Raw genomic sequence first — 13707 nt, 5'->3', positions numbered from 1 at the left:
CTTTATAGTAATGAGCAAGTAGCTAACATTAACTCTTTTTTTCCCTTTAAAGAATGGTTCCAGCTTCCATGTTTTTGATCAAAGTCGGTTTGCCAAGGAGGTGCTGCCTAAGTATTTCAAACACAACAATATGGCCAGCTTTGTGCGACAACTGAACATGTGTAAGTAACATTCCCAAGATTTAGAAAGTACAGTCTTGCTTGTATGATGGAGGAAAGGTCATGATTAAAATGAATTTTGTACTTTTAAAATGTGGTTTTAGTACATTGCCAGACCTAAAAAGCAGAAGCACTAGAACTGACTTATGTATTTGGCAACCTAGCAAGTTAATGTTTGTTAGAGACATTTAAGTTTATGATATATTCACATATAATGGCTGCCATGAGCAGCAAAAGAAGAAGAAAAACGTGCCAGCTACTCTGATCTGCTGAGCAGCATCACAAAAAGGCACTGTTAAAAGGTGAAATCAACGGGATATCAGTTTTTAAATCTCACTATTCTTCAAAGAATTGAGATAAAAACAATAGTGACATAAATAAAAAGTTATGTATCAGCAGCTAGCAAGAGTTCAAGGAAGGAAGCAAGAGACGGGGGGGGGGGGGAGAGGCGGGAGAGACCACTGGGCTCTCGCTTTTCTGGGTCCATAGCCAGGGACTCCTTTAATCTGGAAGAGGCAGGGTAGGCACACTGAGAATTCTCCACTGCCTCTCACCTTCTTGGGGGCTCCACACAAAGTGGGAATAGTGGAAATATTGAAGATGTAGACTTATTGCTGATCTGGGATTTTGACAGATGCTTTGTCTCTCTGTCCTCTAGAACTAGCACACTGGTTCGCAAGCATGTGTTTGCCATATCCACACTTTTGTGCAGTCATAGATGTATACCTAATGTGTAAATCAGCACCCCGCCCCACCCGTCCTTCTGCTTCTCACCAGGCTTCTGTTTGTCCATTTAGATGGCTTTAGGAAAGTGGTGAACATTGAACAAGGCGGGCTTGTCAAGCCTGAACGCGATGACACTGAGTTCCAGCACCTTTATTTCCTACAAGGCCATGAACACCTCCTTGAGCACATCAAAAGGAAGGTAGGAAATGCAAGTAACTATTAGGCTGTTGTGATCATGTGCTACGTACGGCCTGCTTGGGAGAGGATAGGAATTACCTCTTACCATGCAGGTGGTATATTCATAACATAAGAGTAGCCCAATACAAAAAAACCCAAAAACATTCATCCCTATCAAGTCCTAGTGAAAGCAGCATTGAGTCCAATGGGACTTAGGGCAGCTGCCTACACTACACAGTATTATCATTATTATATTTAATTTAGATACCAGTTACTTGCTAAACCGGCTTCTAAGTGATTTACAAGTATAAAACCAATTACCAAAATATAGTCATACATCATTAAAATATGCAATAAATAATTGCATCAAAACATAAAATCAACATCCACAATTAAAATATTCAATGAACAAACCCATTAAAACAGCAAGCATTATGATGTTGTTGTTGTTTGTTTGTTGTTTTATTTTCCACCCTCTTTCCCAGCTTGAGCTCTGTAGGATTATCTAAACCTGGGAGAGATCGTGTGACATCAGGGATCGCCCTTCCCATAGTCCAGGATCCGGACAAGGGAAGGTGTCCTCACCAGATAAAAATAACACTTGCCAGCAAATGTCCTTATGTTTCCCTGACATTCGCCCACTGCATTTTTAGGAGTACGCTTGCAAAAGCTCAGGAATGCACTGGATGAAGAGGGCCTTAGTTGCATTTAGCATTCCCTGGATTGTGTTTCCTACCTCACAGAATTTATCCTTCTATTTCTGCTTCTTTCTTTGGTTGTTTCTTCAGGTATCCATTGTGAAAAGTGAAGAAACCAAGATGCGCCAAGAAGACCTTAGCAGGTTACTGTATGAGATCCAGATCCTCCGGGGTCAGCAAGAGACAATGGAGTGTCAGGTGCAGGACATGAAGCAGTAAGTGGATGCTACCAGAAGCATCCTGGCATTGCGGGGGGGGGGGGTAGGACTAGATGACCCTCAGGGGTCCCTTCCAACTCCACAGTGCTATGATTCTATGGCATATTACCTGTACCCAGTCTGACTACTGGGAGAATTCCGTGTACATGCAGCTGAAGTGTTACTTTTGGCCTCTTTGGATGAGACTTGCCTCCACAGAAGGTAAAGATACTGCAGTTACCTGAATATGGGCCCATCTTTACTCCAGATGTCACACCTATGATTTCTATGTCAAAGGTTAAGGGAGGCCTGACGTTCAAATAGCTGTAGACTGACTCCAGTTTGGGTGAGTGCAAGTGTTAAGTTGTCGGCGAACATGTCAGACGACACAGCGATTCTTTAAACAGCTCTTCTTTATTCAGATGCCAGAACAGAATTAGCCTGAGGAGCTCAGTCAGCCTGCTTATATAGAGCGCCAGAACAATGCAACTGTTGCCATTTTCTAAAACTATCCAATCACTGAACGTCACTTTTCGATCCTTCATTTGCATAACTATCTACAGTATCCCCCTGCTGGCCCAGGGTGAGAACTTCAGTACATAACAGCAAGAGCCCAAGGCCTGGCAGTTGGTCCGAATGGACCCATAGAGATAAGACAACAAAAATTGATGCAGCCTCATAGTTAGACTTCTATATATAAAACTCTAAAGGTGCTCTAAGGGCAACCTTCCCCTCCGTTTAGTAAGGGAAACAAAAGTTACTGGCACTTACGATTTCCAGATTGTCAGTGCAATCCTATAAATGTTATCTTAGAAATAAGTCCCACTGAGGTCAGTGGTGCTTATTCCGTCGTAGGTTTGTTTAAGATTGCTGCCAGAATCACGAAGGCCTACAAGTGCACATGCACTGTTGATTCATTTAGAGACTGTGACCTCAGCCTGTGGTTCTCTATTCCTTTCAGGCAGAATGAAGTTTTGTGGAGGGAAGTTGTGTGTCTCAGGCAGAATCATTCACAGCATGAGAAAGTGATCAACAAGGTAACGTTTCTATTGATGCCAATAATGTGGTGGGGAGTATTTGCTACTTGCAGATTGGGGGGGGGGGTTGGCTCCACTGAAATTGGCACATGGTCAACAGTCAGGACTTTCTCAAGGAACTTGGGGGAATGTGGTTCTGTGCGGCAGATCTGATACAGGAGTGGGAAACTTTTTCAACCCAAAGGGCATATTTCCTCATGAGCGACATTCCCACGTGGGCAACCTCTTAGGTGCCACATTCCAATGCTGGGCAGGGTTAGAGGCAAAAGTGGGTGGACCAATAGAATGGACTCTTGCCTCTGCACAATAGGCTACATTCCAGCCATGCAAAGCCTCATGTTTACACACACACACACACACACACACACACACATTTCCATCTGTCCTTGCCCTCACAGCATGAAGAAGACAAGCTTTCTGAATTTGTGCAGATGCTTCAGGACCACGGTAGCTACATTTCATCTCAGGAATCACCCAGATTTCTGATCGAATGTGGCACAAAGTTGGGGTGCCTTCTGTTGCCTCTGGGCAGGGTAGTATCTATCAATATGACCACCCTCCCCAAATGTCCCTTCCTATTCCAAGTGTTGCATGTTCACTGCAATCTTATAAGAGTGCACACTTTTGATATATGCTTACATTCATGTCGAGGAAGATGGCCATGTCTGTCTCATCTTGCCTGCCCCTGTCCTTCATTTTTGGAAACTTGAAAGTTGCCTTATACAAGAAGTTGCCTTACATCAAGTCAGATCATTGCTCAATCTAGCTCTGTGTTGTCTACACAGACTGGATGTGACTCTCCAGGATTGCAGGTTAGGGAGCTGCTCAAAGCACTACCTATAGATGTTGGGGGCTGAACCTAGATCTTCATGCAAAGCATGGATCTTCTCCATGCAAAGCAGAGGCTTGCAGCCCTCCTTCCCCTGGAAGGGAGCTGCTCCTTGTGTGAGCAGAGAGGTGGACGGTGGAGTGCTGAATCACTATGCTGACTGACAAAACACCTGACCTTGATTTCCCCTGACAGCTGATTCAATTTCTCTTCGGCCAGCTCCAATCCAGCCCCAGCAATGCTGGAATAAAGAGAAAGCTGTAAGTACCCTCATGTGACTGCATGGACATGCACGGGCAAGAAATTAGTTGGGGGCTCACCCTTCATTTTAAACCCCCCCCCCCCGCTCAGCTCCAAGTGGCGTGGTAGGTCACCAGACCTGGGCACCATGGTGACAGAAAAATGAATGGGGCTGGGAACTGATGAGTCAGAGCTGCTGACAGGTCTCATTCAGTGCCCTTGGAGAACCACCCTGTCAGCTTGCTGTGACCTTTGTTTTAGTGGTATACAGGGGATTGAAAGAAGAAAATTTGAAGAGAAAGGGGAGTGGAGGCAAGGTCCCCTGTGGAAACCACAGAGAGGTTTTCCAGTAATATCATTACAGGGGGTGGGGGTGGGGGAGGTGCACCTATGGGACTGCCATGCCTATCAGGTGAGCTTATTAGGTGGCTGTAAACAGATGCAAAGTCTAGGGAAGGCCTGTGATGGTTTGCCATATGGGCAGCCTAGGAACATTAGAGATGCCTTGCTGGAGTAAACCAAGGGGAGGTCTAATTTAGGACTCTAGTTACAGGAGTAGCAACCCCACAGCTCTTGGCTCAGAGGACAAGCTGCTGTATTTGTGAGTGAGGGGTGGTGTGACTAGTGTTGGCAGGGGCTGATGGGAGTTGTAGTCCAAAACATCTGGAGGGCACCAGGTTGAAGAAGGCTGGTATTGTGGAAATTGCTTTGAATGAGTGGGGAGCCTAGACTTCATGGAGCAGTTTCCGTGTGTTTGTGTTTCCAAGTGCCACCTGATCAGCTGAGAAGCCTCCTAAAGCCCCCAAAAAGCGCCAGCTGTTCTTTCCTCTAGCTGCCCCCGGAAAGATTCAACACTCACCCCCAGAACCAATGAGCTTTTGATAGTGTTCTTACAAGTCACACATCAGAGTGACTGAGATGAAAGATTTGGGCTTCCTTCTCTCAACAGACCTCTTATGCTGGATGATGGCAACTCTGCTCCACAAATGACAAAGTTCAGGAAGCATTTGTCTTTGGATCCCATTCATGACTCCTATTTCATCCAGTCGGTGAGTTTGGGATGACGTCCATCTAATTTAGTCTTCTTGGCTGCTCTTATTTATTTGCAAGGTGCTAGCGATTAATCAGTGGGACGCGGGTGGCGCTGTGGGTAAAACCTCAGCGCCTAGGACTTGCCGATCACATGGTCGGCGGTTTGAATCCCCGCGGCGGGGTGCGCTCCCGTCGTTCGGTCCCAGCGCCTGCCAACCTAGCAGTTCGAAAGCACCCCCGGGTGCAAGTAGATAAATAGGGACCGCTTACCAGCGGGAAGGTAAACAGCGTTCCGTGTGCTGCGCTGGCTCTCCAGATGCAGCTTGTCACGCTGGCCAGGTGACCCGGAAGTGCCTCCGGACAGCGCTGGCTCCCGGCCTATAGAGTGAGATGAGCGCACAACCCTAGAGTCTGGCAAGACTGGCCCGTACGGGCAGGGGTACCTTTACCTTTACCTTTTAGCGATTAATCAAACATTTTAAAAAAGTTTTAATTATTTTTAAACACACATCTGAAGCTGTCTTTTCCCTGAGTCAGATCGCTGATCTATCTTGCTCAGCATTTGTTGTGTACAGCACTGAGTGGTGGCAGCTCTCTGGGATTTCAGATGGTAGACTTCTCCAGTCCTTACTAGAGATGCCAGGGAGTGAACCTGGGACTTACTGCACGTGAAACACATGCTTTGTCGCACTAGGTTACCCTTTCGGTACAGATACTTGCAAACACTGTGAGTGACAGCAGGTGCCATCTATGAAGAAGCGGACATTCTTTCACATACAGGAAACATTTCTTCTTTTTAAATGGTCCCTGCTGAAACAAGAGCCTGTGTGCTTCATCTGAAAGCAAAGGAGTCATGCTTCCGCCCCCCTCGCTTCAAAATACAGTTGTTGCTTTATTCATGTTTGCATCTATGCAAATGTAATCAATTATTCAGTTAAATTTAAATTCTGATTCATTTAAATCAGATTGTTCCACTCAAGAATGCCTCCGTGTTTTGCAAAGGCAACTTGTAGGCAGCACATTTCTGTTTCACCAGGCCCTTTGGCTTTTAATCATCTGTGGCCTCAGAGGGGGCATGTTTTAATCCAGTTTCTAAAAAATAGAATTGCCTTTTAGATTTTTCTTTGTTTTCTATTATCCCAGTTTCAATGTATCTATCTGTTTGGTTCTTTTGTATTGTAAGTCACCTGGAGTTACTTTGTTTAAAAAAGTGAGCAATAAAGTTAACAAAATAAACTTGACTGGAAAAAACACTTGCGTGGTGAGTTCCCGCCCCCCCCCCCCCAAGAAATAAAGACACAAGACACAAGAGTTTAAGGTTAATGGGTCAAATTAGGCCACAACTTTATTGATTACAGGAATTGAGGGGTATTCACCACAGTTTAAGAAGGATATTGACAAGCTTGAACATGTGCAGAGGCGTGAGACCCAGGTGATAAAGGGCCTGGAAACCAAGCCTTATGAGGAACAGGAGTTAGCTATGTTTAACATGGAGAAATGTAGACGGAGAGGTGATATGATCGCCATCTTCAGTTATCTAAAGGACTGCCTAGTGGAGGATAGAGCAAGTTTGTTTTCTGCTGCTCCAGAGGGTAGGACCCAAACCAAAGGATTCAAATTACAAGGAAGGAGATTCTGACTCAACATTAGAGAGAACTTTCTGATGGTAAGAGCTGTTCAGTACCTTGTAAGGTAGTGAGTGGACTCTCCTCCATTGGAGATATTTAAACAGAGGTTGTCTGACCATCTCTCAGGGATTATTTAGCTATAATTTCTGCATTGCAAGGCTAGGTGACCCTTGGCTTCCCTTCCAAATTTACAGTTTTGTGATTCTATGACTTGAAGTGGTCTCAAATTTAATATAGTCCAGCCTCCAATTGGTGCAGGTACTATATAGAGCGGCTCCCCACACATGACTTAAGTCTATAGTCTAACATTACCCAGCTGCACCGCTGACCATTACAGGGACGCTTTACTACTACTAATAATAATAATAATAATAATAATAATAAATTTTATTTATATCCCGCCCTCCCCAGCCGAAGCCGGGCTCAGGGCAGCTAACAACAATAAAACAGCACAAACAACACTTTAAAATCATTCATTATAAAATTAATTAATTCAAGCCACTGGCAACCATTGGGCCAGAGCTCTGCGAAGATTGCCAATGGAGGGAGTCAGGCTGTGCCCTGGCCAAAGGCCTGGTGGAACAGTTCTGTCTTGCAGGCCCTGCGGAAAGATGTTAAGTCCCGCAGGGCCCTGGTCTCTTGTGACAGAGTGTTCCACCAGATCGGAGCCACGGCCGAAAAAGCCCTGGCTCTAGTTGAGGCCAGCCTAACTTCTCTGTGGCCTGGGACCTTCAAGATGTTTTTATTTGAAGACCGTAAGTTTCTCTGTGGGGCATACCAGGAGAGGCGGTCCCGTAGGTACGAGGGTCCTAGGCCGTATAGGGCTTTAAAGGTTAAAACCAGCACCTTAAACCTGATCCTGTACTCCACCGGGAGCCAGTGCAGCTGGTATAGCACCGGGTGAATGTGATCTCGCAGCGAAGACCCCGTAAGGAGTCTCGCTGCAGCATTCTGCACCCGCTGGAGTTTCTGGGTCAGTCTCAAGGGCAGCCCCACGTAGAGCGAGTTACAATAATCCAGTCTGGAGGTGACCGTCGCGTGGATCACAGTGGCTAGGTCAGGGCGAGAGAGGTAAGGAGCCAACTGCTTAGCTTGGCGGAGATGGAAAAATGCCGCCTTTGTTGTAGCTGCAATCTGCGCCTCCATTGAAAGGGAGGTGTCGAAGATTACACCCAAACTCTTAACGGACGGTGCTGGCACTAATTGCACCCCCGCAAGAGATGGGAGTTGCCCCCTCAATCCCATATCGTCCCGTCCCAGCCACAGGACCTCTGTCTTCGAAGGATTTAACTTCAACCGGCTCCCACGTAGCCATCCAGCCACAGCTTCCAGACATCTGGTCAGTGTGTCTGGGGCCGAGTCAGGATGGCCATCCATCAACAGATAGAGTTGGGTGTCATCAGCATACTGATGGCAACCCAGCCCAAAACTCCGGACAAGCTGGGCGAGGGGGCGCATAAAGATGTTGAAAAGCATACTGTTGCATTGTTAAAAAAATATGTTTTTCCCCCCATCCTTGCCTGCAGCCATCTGCAGAACCTGCTTCGTGCTTAAACAGCCCTGCTGTCCCCGGAGGGCCAATAATATCAGATGTTACTGAAGTGTCACCATCTAATGCTGTGGTCATGCAGCCTACTTCCAACAGGGAGAGGTAAGAAAAATCAAGTGTTTTGGTGAGCAACATGGATGGATGTAGGAGACAGACAGACAGACAGACAGACAGAAACAAACAAACAAAAAAACAAAAAAACAAACAAACAAAAATAAATAAATGCCACAGGAGACTGAATAGGCCAGGGCCAGCTTTGCCATTAGGGGCTCCTCCAGACGGGTGGTTTTTGTTGTCCCCCCCCCCACTCCCTTGTGTGTTCTGCAACATGATACTTTAGTTGAGATTGCTGCATAGCAGGGGGTTGGACTAGATGACCCTCCGGATCCCTTCCAACTCTACAATTCAATGATTCTATAATTCTACATCACTGGTGCAATAATAATGCATTAGTGGTGGATTTATACTCAGTCGTCTGCTTATAATGCTGCTTTTTCAGGATGGACTCTTCCTATAGTGAGAATATCGAAAAAGGTTCCCCCTGCCACTTCTGCCTTTCATTCCCCTCTTCCCCATTCTCTCAATTAGCATTTCCAATATTTATTTATTTTATATCCCACCTTTCTTCTGACAAGCTCAGGGCAGTGTACATGGTTCTCGTTTTCCCCATGTTATCCTCACAACAGCCCTGTGAGGTAGGCTAGTTTGAGAGACAGTGATTGGTCACCCAGTGAGTTTCCTGGCTGCTTGGAGATTTGAACCCTGGCCTCTCAGGCTTAGTCCAACACTCTAACCATGATACCAAACTGTATGCATGCCCACTGCTTCTCTCCCCCGATACGGGGGAGGAACTGACTTTCATGCATGTTGGTTTCTGCTGTGTGCCTAGTTTGGCCCTGCAGTGAGTTGAAAGGAAACAAGCATCAGGGTGGCACTGAAACTTGTCTTTGTTTCAGGGAAACCTGCCTCCTGCTGGTCAAGGAAGAACCCATTAGCCCTGAGCAGAAAGCCGCATCCACAGATCCTGCTGTCCCCTTGATTGGCTGTAATGTCTGCTCAGACCCTCCTGTGTTGCCTGTTGCCATGGTTCAGTCTGTGTTAGACGGCAGAGGGAGCTGCGATGTGCCACAGCCAGCAAGTTTGCAGACACTTGACAGAAGAGGCAGAAGGGCACCTCTAGACAGGTGAGGGGAAGAGCGCCACTATGTGCTCTAGCACCACACTGTTTCATTGCTTGTGGGTGGAGAGTATTGCATGAAGGCTTTAGTAGTTGCAGCTATGCAGATATTTGCTTGTGCTTTAGGGGATCCTGAGGATGCAACTAGCAAAACACTGATTCTTTAGGTGCCCATCACAGCAAAAAGAACTGTGGCAGAGATGGGGAGTGTGTGGCCCTCTGTATGATCTGGACTACAATTCCCATCATCCTTGAGCATAGGCTATTTCAGTTGGGGCTGATGGGAGCTCGAGTCCAACAACATATGGAGGGCCACAAGCTCCCCATTCTTGGTCTATAACTTAACCTAATTCCAGGTTAAGCTAGGAAGTGGATCCCGGCATGAGACTCGTAGGATAATCCTATAACTTTCTTCAGAAACTTGTTATGAAGATAAAATGGGGGAAGACAAAACACCATGCCCTTGCCTTTTGTTCCTTGGACAACAGATGGGGGGAAAGAGTGTTGATCCACCTGTTATACAAATGCTTAACCTGAATCCCAGTGGGCAACTGTTCCTCTTGTGTTTTCACAGAGCAGAAATCTCTGATCCTTTAGATGGTGCTGATTTGAATCTGGAAGGCCTTCAGATCCTACTGAGAAACCAGCAGTATAATCTCGAAGCTGCCAGTCCTTTGGATGTAAGTTTTTGTCTAACCATGATAAGATTTTTATAGTTCCATCATTCTTGTTTTTCAAAGTTGTGGAAGCCACCCTTAGAGCAGATACAATTCTTCAAATCCATAAACTCCTCACACACATTGAACTAACTGGTTTCTGAATGGTAAATGGTAAAATACACGCTTTGAGATTATTGGGTTTTGCTGGAAAATGTTGAAACTTGGCTGACTCAATTAAGCTCACTAGCTGGCAGAGATTTGTGGAATTAAAATGAATGCAAAAGTGCACCCTCCATTAGCAGCATCTTAATATTTTTAACCTAGAATTTTGGCTAATGAAATCTGAGTAAGCAAAATTTGGGCATTTCCTTTCCTTTTAGAAAATTTCAGGCAAAAGAAAAAGGTACACAATACATGATTATTAACTTATGGAACTCCCTGCCACAAGATGTTCCCATCACAATCACACTCTTCCTAGCCTGCCCCCCTCCGGTGCACAGAGTTTGGGTGAGTCAACAAAATTCAGCCACTGGTGGAATTTGGTTGCTCAGTCACCATACAGGCTGCTTTGAAGGCCTCCAGGGGCTGCAGAATATCTACACCTACTTTATTTTATAGCTTTCTTTGCCTCCTCCTCCTCCTCCTTCTTCTTGTTAACTAGAGATTTTTTAAAGAATTGTCAAAAACTGTTTCCTACAATCTGAATAACAGCAATCACCATGACTGAGATCCTACCTGTAGAATTAATTGTACAGTTTGACGCCACCCTGATATCTGAGTGAGATTCCAGGGGGTCCAGGCGCTTACCCAGGGTTTGTGGTTCCTTGGGAATGAGGCACAGTGGAGACTGTGATGTATTTAGGATATATGGTTTCTTTATACATATATACAACCTGAGCCTACAATGGGGGGGGGGGGGCTCACAGCATTAACACCCCAATAGTACCTTGCTTCCCCCATAGCCACAGCCTTGGATTTGAGCAGAAATCAAACATGCTTCTCTCTCTCTCTGACTTCCAAGCCTGCTGCTTTTCCAGCTTCCAGCTCTAAGCTTAAATCACTGCACTCTCCACTCTGGCCAGTTGAGGAAGGGAGGCACACCCATTTTGTTTCTGGCACAGTCCCACTTCCTTTGTTCCCTTAATGGCCCATTACCTAGGCTATCACCTCACCAGGAATTTGAATCCTTACTTACATTTTAACACTTGCTGGATATAGGGGTAAGATGGGTCTTGACATACAGCCTACTTCCCCCCACCCCAATGTGGGCAGAGCAGGAATGAAATGAAGCAAAAACCTTATATCCTCCTGATGTTTTTTAGCTGTGGTTCATCTTACACCTTGTTTGTTTTAGGTTTTCAACCCCACTACATCTGCAAGTGAATGGAATTTGAATGATGTGGAGGCCAATTTGTCCTCGGTAAGACATGCATGTGCAGGATGGGAGAGGGGTGGGGGTGACATCTGAACACCACCAAAACACCTGTGGCATTGAACTGGGAGGAACTTGCAGGAGACTCTGAGATAGGGCCGGACAAAGTCCTTCAACACAATACAAACAAAACCACACAGACGTTTGCCTGGCCTTCATTCCCATGAAAAGTGGGGAGGGGCAAATTTCTAGGGCCTGGGCATAGCCAAGGGAGGGTGTGGGGAAGGGCAGTCACCCCCCATCAAGTTAATCAATACAAAATACTTAGCTGAGGTTCTGCCCCCCCCCCCCAACAGAAAGCCTGCCCCCCCAATATAAATCGTGGCTATGCCCATGTTCTAAGGTGAGTAGTGTGGGATATGTTTACTGGAAGGCTGGGTTGGCTTTTGCCTAGGAGCCCAAAATTTGCCTAAGGATGATGGAGAAATTTGATTTAGTTTGCATTTAAAGTTGAATCCACCAAACTTGCACAAGATTGAACAATATGCAAACCAAAACACAGTCATCCTTCCATAAATGCACTTCTCTGAATTTTGCAATGCTGTTCACCAGCCAAGTAATATGTACAAAAGATATTAGTGAAAATAGCATGAACAGAGTAGCCATGTGCCCAGACACAGCTGCTTTGGGCCTTAGACAGCCTCTCTCTGCATTTAGTGATGATAGTTGCCTACCTAGCACAGCTATTTCCAGGACAGCAGATGTAATGTTACTGCTTGATTGGTTTCTCTGTCACAGCACCCCTCTCTTCCTGCCTTTGTATAATTGTGCATTGTTGTAGTTTGTGTTTTTGCATCAGGACACAGATGCCAACTGTGGATCTGGAGAAGAATGCAAATAAGAGGTCCTTCCGAGTGTTAAATCCCCAAATTAATGCCTCTTGCTCAGGTACTGCTCATAGCTAACCTTCCACACAGAGAAGTGACAGTCTACCATGCAGAGGCTGATTTTGCTGGCAGAAGCATCCCTAATTAGGAGCTCTTTGCAAGCAATTCAGCAAGTTGTGACATTTCAGAGAGAATGAACTTTCTGCTTCCTGTGCTACCTTCTACGTCCTGTGCAATTTTCAGCAATGCAAGCCCCATCTCAATAACTCTGTTTGCACATAACACTTGCATAGCCAGGACTCCAGAAGCATTTAATCTTAGGGTGTGTTCACATTGCTGCCTTAGAACTCCGTGTTGGTTTTGGGTGCATTTTACAGCATTTTGCCCTTAGCAGTTCACATCAACCTGCCTTAGTGTCAGATTTGTTTCTGCTTGTGTGCGCACCTTGGACCCTTGCCAGGTCAGGGATGTCTTCACCCCTGCAAAAGTGTTCGCCCCTTGACTGGAGCTGCATTAGAAATGGTTTGCGGAACAATACATCCAACAGTAGTCCTTTATAACAAAGTACAGGATAAATGTGCATTTCAGATAATGTTTTGTGAACATGGATTAAATGCTCAGCCCTGGGAATGCTGTGAATGTATGGTAACTGGGAATGTGAAACCAGCCCTTAATTTCCACTAATCTTGGCTTGATGTCGTATGGGAAGCAAAGATGCTGTTATAAATTCTTGTCAGTTGCAAGCAAGTATTCAAGGTCACTGGGGAGCTAAGAAATCAAGAATATTCATAAATGTATATTGTTCATTTAAAAAAATCAGAATGGACCTTTCCATATGAGACTTGGTGAATTAGGTGTATTTCCGTGATTCATGGTCATGGGCGGTGTGTGTGTGGACTGGCACAAGAGGGGAATGTATAGTGTCTAAGGTAGGACATTGTAAAAATTTGCAGAGCTTCTAGAGGACTGTGAAACCCAGAGGTTCCACAGAAACAGGGTTGAAAAACACTGCATTGGAGTGAATTGCTGTATGTTGTTACAGCCTAAAAGGTAAAGGTAAAGGGACCCCTGACCATTAGGTCCAGTCATGGCCGACTCTGGGGTTGCGGTGCTCCTCTCGCTTTATTGGCCAAGGGAGCCGGCGTACAGCTTCCAGGTCATGTGGCCAGCATGACTAAGCTGCTTCTGGTGAACCAGAGCAGCGCACGGAAACGCTGTTTACTTTCCCGCCGCAGCGGTACCTATTTATCTACTTGCACTTTGACGTGCTTTCGAACTGCTAGGTTGGCAGGAGCAGGGGCCGAGCAATGGGAGCTCACCCTGTCACGGGGATTCGAACTG

The 13707-nt window shown here is 45.8% G+C and overlaps 1 protein-coding gene across 3 annotated transcripts in view; it reads left to right on the top strand.

The window, feature by feature from the left end:
• HSF4 (heat shock transcription factor 4) overlaps positions 1-13707 on the top strand; it is a 31566-nt gene that overhangs the window by 14003 nt on the left and 3856 nt on the right. For 2 of the 3 annotated variants that reach the window (XM_083452685.1, XM_083452683.1), the window contains 11 exons: positions 53-161; positions 956-1083; positions 1850-1974; positions 2918-2993; positions 4018-4082; positions 5012-5111; positions 8249-8373; positions 9228-9455; positions 10023-10128; positions 11462-11527; positions 12321-12427. In XM_083452685.1, coding sequence (XP_083308811.1) covers positions 53-161; positions 956-1083; positions 1850-1974; positions 2918-2993; positions 4018-4082; positions 5012-5111; positions 8249-8373; positions 9228-9455; positions 10023-10128; positions 11462-11527; positions 12321-12380 — 1188 coding nt within the window. In that variant the 3' untranslated portion in view covers positions 12381-12427. The remainder of the gene's footprint in view (positions 1-52; positions 162-955; positions 1084-1849; positions 1975-2917; positions 2994-4017; positions 4083-5011; positions 5112-8248; positions 8374-9227; positions 9456-10022; positions 10129-11461; positions 11528-12320; positions 12428-13707) is intronic. The other variant, XM_083452684.1, reaches the window with a different exon arrangement.

This window comes from Podarcis tiliguerta (genome assembly GCF_965153285.1).
Source record: "Podarcis tiliguerta genome assembly, chromosome: 8".
Lineage (NCBI taxonomy): Eukaryota > Metazoa > Chordata > Lepidosauria > Squamata > Lacertidae > Podarcis > Podarcis tiliguerta.
The sequence above is the reverse complement of the archived record's forward strand: the minus strand, read 5'-3'. Positions and strand labels throughout refer to the sequence as shown.